The 4,578-nt window shown below is 43.6% G+C and overlaps 1 protein-coding gene across 2 annotated transcripts; it reads right to left on the bottom strand.

The window, feature by feature from the left end:
* On the bottom strand, window positions 1-3,731 carry LOC134441606 (zinc finger protein 808-like). Of its 2 annotated transcripts, none has more exons than XM_063191985.1 (2): window positions 3,290-3,731; window positions 1-2,623 (listed from the first exon to the last, which is right to left on the bottom strand). In XM_063191985.1, exon 2 carries the CDS (start codon window positions 2,528-2,530, stop codon window positions 101-103), a length of 2,430 nt encoding a protein of 809 aa, XP_063048055.1. In that variant the 5' UTR covers window positions 2,531-2,623; window positions 3,290-3,731; the 3' UTR covers window positions 1-100. The 2 variants fall into 2 exon arrangements, with proteins under 2 accessions (XP_063048055.1, XP_063048054.1); XM_063191984.1 differs by having other exon boundaries at window positions 3,561-3,731.
* Window positions 3,732-4,578: the final 847 nt, after the last annotated feature.

Genomic DNA, 4,578 nt, shown 5'->3' with positions numbered 1-4,578 from the left:
TACACACACAATTTTTATTGAGCCATGAGTCTTCAGCTGGAGCATATGTGTAAACAAACAAACAAACAAAACATATAACAAAAAATATACATATTTTGAGTCAACTCAATGTTAATGCAACTTCACATTTTTCCATGTGACGTGTTAGTATCCGTTTCAACTTAAATTTCTTTTTGCATTGTGGACAGCAGTGCTGCTTTGGCACTGTTGGCCTTGGCATTATGGGTGCACACCAGCTGTTGTCCATCTGTGTACATCTGTATTTTTTCAAATGACTCGACAGTCCCCATTTTGTCTGAAATTTCTTTTGGCAGTGAGAGCAACTGAAAGGCATCTCTCCAGTATGTGCACGTAGGTGTTTCTGAAGGCTGTGCGCCCTGGTGAAGCCCTGTCCACATTCTTTGCACACGTATGGCTTCAAACCTGTGTGTGTCTTCATGTGAGATGTGAAGTCTTGCCGAACTTTGAACTCTTTGCTGCACTGGTGGCACTTGAAGGGCCGGTCCTCTGTGTGCCTTTTCTGGTGATGCCGCAATGCAAGAACGTTAACAAAGCTCTTCCGGCATACATCACATGAAGCTCGGCCACTTTTGTCTCTGCCGTGCCGGATTTCATGCTTGTACAAGGAAGTCTGAAATTTGAATGATTTCCCACATGTGGGACAGGAGAACGGTCCTTTGTCCTCGTGTCTGTCATTGGTCTTTCTTCTCCCACGTCGTTTCCTCGAGCTTTCAGGGACCACCTCTGCTGCTTCATCAGCTTCGCTGTCAGAGCCATGTCCATCTTGGTGTGATTTCTTGGGCATCACCGCGTCAGTATCACACACAGTTTCCTGTCTTTCCTCCTGACTCTCCTTATTCACACTGGCCTTGGCCTCCGCTGTGTGCCTTTTCTGGTGATGCCGCAATGCGAGCACGCCAATGAAGCTCTTCCCACATACATCACATGACACTCTGTCACTTTCATCTCTGGCGTGTCGGTTTTTATGTCTGGACAAGGAACTCTGAATTTTGAATGATTTTCCACATGTGAGGCAAGGGAACGGTCCTTCCTCCTTGCGTCTGTCAGTGCCCTTTTTTCTCCCACGTCGCTTCCTCGAGCTTTCAGGGAGAGTCTCTGCTGCTTCATCAGCTTTACTGGAGGAGCTACGTCCATCTTGGTGTGATTTCTTGGGCATCACCACATCAGCATCACACTCAGTTTCCGGTCTTTCCTCCAGACTCTCCTTATTCACACTGGCCTTTGCATCCTTCTGAACATCACTGCCAAACATTAATGCCACTTTGCATGTTACCAAATGACGTTCTAGTATCCACTTCATCTGAAATTTCTTTTGACAGTGTGGGCAGCCGTGTCGCCTTGGCCGGATTGGCCTTGGCTTTATGGGTGGGCGCCACAGAGGTTGTGTGTCTGTGCATTTCTTCAGGTGACATGTCAGTCCCCATTTAGATTTAAATTCCTTCTGGCAGTGAGGACAGCTGAAAGGTGTCTCACCAGTATGGACAATCTGATGTTTCTGAAGACTTTGCAACCTGGTGAAGTGCTGTCCACACGTTTTGCACATATATGACCTGAATGAATTAACACCCGTGTGCGCCTGCCGGTGTAGCAGGAAGTCTGGTCGTACTTTGAACTCCTTGCTGCACAGGTCGCATTTGAAGGGCCGGTCCTCAAAGTGTCTTCTCTGGTGATGCCGCAATACAAACACGTCAGCGAAAGTCTTCCCGCACACATCACATGAAGCTTTAGGTCCTCTATTTCGTTTTTTTCCCTTTCCAGTGGTGTGAATCAGCATGTGGTTCTTCAGATAGTCTGAGCGTGAGAAGCTTTTTCCGCACAGATGACACGCGTGTGGTTTCTCCTTGCTGTGCACGACTTTATGTTTGCTCAAGTTACACCGAAGTGTGAATGATATTCCACAGGTGGGGCAGGGAAAAGGTCCTTTGTCCCTGCCTCTATCAGATCTTTTTCTTTTCTTTTTGGGCATCAACACCTCAGCATCACACTCAACTTCCTGCATTTCTTCCAGACTCTTTATATTCATACTGCCCTCTGCATCCTTCTGAGCATCACTGCCAGGCTCATCGCCAACAATGCTCTCCTCTTTTGGCATGACATGGTTCTCTGGTGAATCCGCCACACATCTAGTAAGTTCTGAAGGTTGGTACTCTTCAGTCAGCTCTGACTTTATCTCAGTTTTAATGTCAAGAGGCTTACATTCGTTTTCAGAGCCACCCACACTACAACTCTCAATCTCACTTTTAATGTCCAAAACCTTAACTTCATTCCCACTGCTATCCAGGCCACAGCAACCAGTCTCTATTGGGTGTGACTGTGGATCAGAAAAGCATAGGCCTACGTCAGGCTCTGATTTGATAGGCCATGGCATGGATAATGCTGCCTCGCAGTCTGTGCCACCCATGTTGTCCCACTCTTCCTTCATCTTCACATCACGGGGTGATGACATCTCAACAGCCTCCATTGACTGTCTGACTGGTAATGCGATGCTCCTGTTCGTCCTTTCTGCCATATGTTGCAGCAGTTGCTGTTTAACTGGTTTATGTCCGTAGTCTGACCTTCTGTCTGATGGCTTCTCTTGTTTTCATTTTAGCATTCTTCCAACCTTTAAAGAGTCAAAAGGGAAAGGCATCAGAGATATTTACATGCCTGAAAGTCTGGTATTTAGCACTTTAACCACTTTTCTGAGTTGTATGCAATGCAATACCAGACTAATATATTTACACAGATTGTCACATACAACAAAGCTGAGGCAGTTTCCCTATGCTATAATTGTACATGCCAATTTAATAGTGTTTTCTAACCCAGGACGTCACTGGGCCTCTTGATGATGGCACCCAAACACTTTCTATGAAGTGACAGGTTTTTTTGATAGTATGCCATTTAAAGAATTACATGATCAGGCCTGATGAAGGTCTGATACAGAAAGCTTGGAAGGTCAGCTTTGCACAAAAAACACCTGACTTTTGGATTTACACAGATAATTATAACATTCAAGCCGAGGCCGTTTCCCTATGCTACAATTGTACTGTATCTGTGGCAATTTAATAATACTTTCAACCACTGGGCCGCGTGATGAGTTTAGTAGAGGGCACTCAAATATGTTATGATGAAGTGACAGGGTAGGCCTATGCCATTGTATAACATGTGACCAACGCGCATGTCGTGAGCTCCCTTCATAACATTTGCTTGCTTTTGCTATTTATGCCGCAAACACTTGCTGTAGCATGTTTTTCGTCTTCTTGAAAATTTTCTAAATAAAAATACTTACATCTTAGACCTTCATCAGGCCTGATGAAGTTTTACACAAAAAGACTTGAAGTGCGAGGAGATTCTCTTTTTTGTATCAAAGTCCCATTCAACCCTGAAAGTGCACCTTCTAAACAGATGAGCGGTGACAGTGAGTGATCCTTCACCACTTCTTAAAATTGTACAAACACCTGAACGCTCTCGTTGGGATTTTGACGCAGGCTACACAGTGATTAGGATAACTTACTCTACGTGTAGGAATTCTGTTATTAAAATAGTTCTACTGAACTCACCACTTATCTTTCTCTCCGTCTCATACATCATTGATTGATTGTTTAACGACCATCATGTGTCTTGTTTGGTACTTTCTATCGTGCATTCGTGTGTGTATGTTTTTCTTTTTAACTTCTTCTTGTATGTGATTAATGTTATCAAACAAATTATGGTGCAATGGCGCCACCTTCTGAACCGGAGAGTGACTGACACTGACATTATTAATGCCCCATGTCTCATTCTCAAATGGCTCTGTCTGTAGTCATACAGAATCAATAGGCTACAGATCTCAATCTCTTCACATACTTTTTAAACACCATTTTTAGTGACGTTCTACTCCTTTGGCCAAGCAACTCATCAAATCCACCCTTTCCAAATCCACTTTTTCCTTAAAAAAGTCAATCATAGATTTAAAAGAACAAAACACATTTACAGCACACCTGTTGCCAGCACTGTGCTGGCTCTGACTTCTGCTAGCCACGCCAGAGGTGACAATACTTTCCATGTCACACAACATATTTGAGACATTGGCCGCATTTGTGATGGTGCATTTCTGAGCAGTCTGCACAGCGGACATGCGCAATGCAAAATTATGATGCCTTCTGGTTAGAATTTTGCATTGAAATGGTGAAGTGTGTACGCAAGAATGAGTCAAAGAAATCAGAGGGCATTCAAGAACATGGTTAAATCGACCTACAGGGAGTGGTAAACCTGCTGAAAGATGGCCCATTGATGTCATTTCATTAAAATGAGGACTCCTTGCTCCTGGTGATTTACCACTACAACAAAGTTAACTTGACCTGGTTTACTACTGAGCCAGATTCATGGAATTACACCCCTAGTCCTGTGCTGACACAGGTATGACGGAGAAAAGTGGATTAGAAACAAGTCAGAGTAAACACATGATTATTTTTTTATTAAACCAAGAGCTATTAAGGCACATCCTTCAGCTGGAGCCTATCAGTAAACAAACAAACAAACAAACATTTTTTTTGTAGTCAACTCAATGTTAATGCAACTTCACATTTTCCCATGTGA

This window comes from Engraulis encrasicolus, chromosome 24 (assembly GCF_034702125.1).
Source record: "Engraulis encrasicolus isolate BLACKSEA-1 chromosome 24, IST_EnEncr_1.0, whole genome shotgun sequence".
NCBI classification, from domain to species: Eukaryota; Metazoa; Chordata; class Actinopteri; order Clupeiformes; family Engraulidae; genus Engraulis; species Engraulis encrasicolus.
Note: the sequence above shows the minus strand (reverse complement) of the source record. Positions and strands in the feature narration are given on the sequence as shown.

Bases quoted from the DNA above. Each gene is read 5' to 3' on its own strand.
- LOC134441606 (XM_063191985.1), bottom strand. From the start codon at position 2,530: ATGGCAGAAAGGACGAACAGGAGCATCGCATTACCAGTCAGACAGTCA.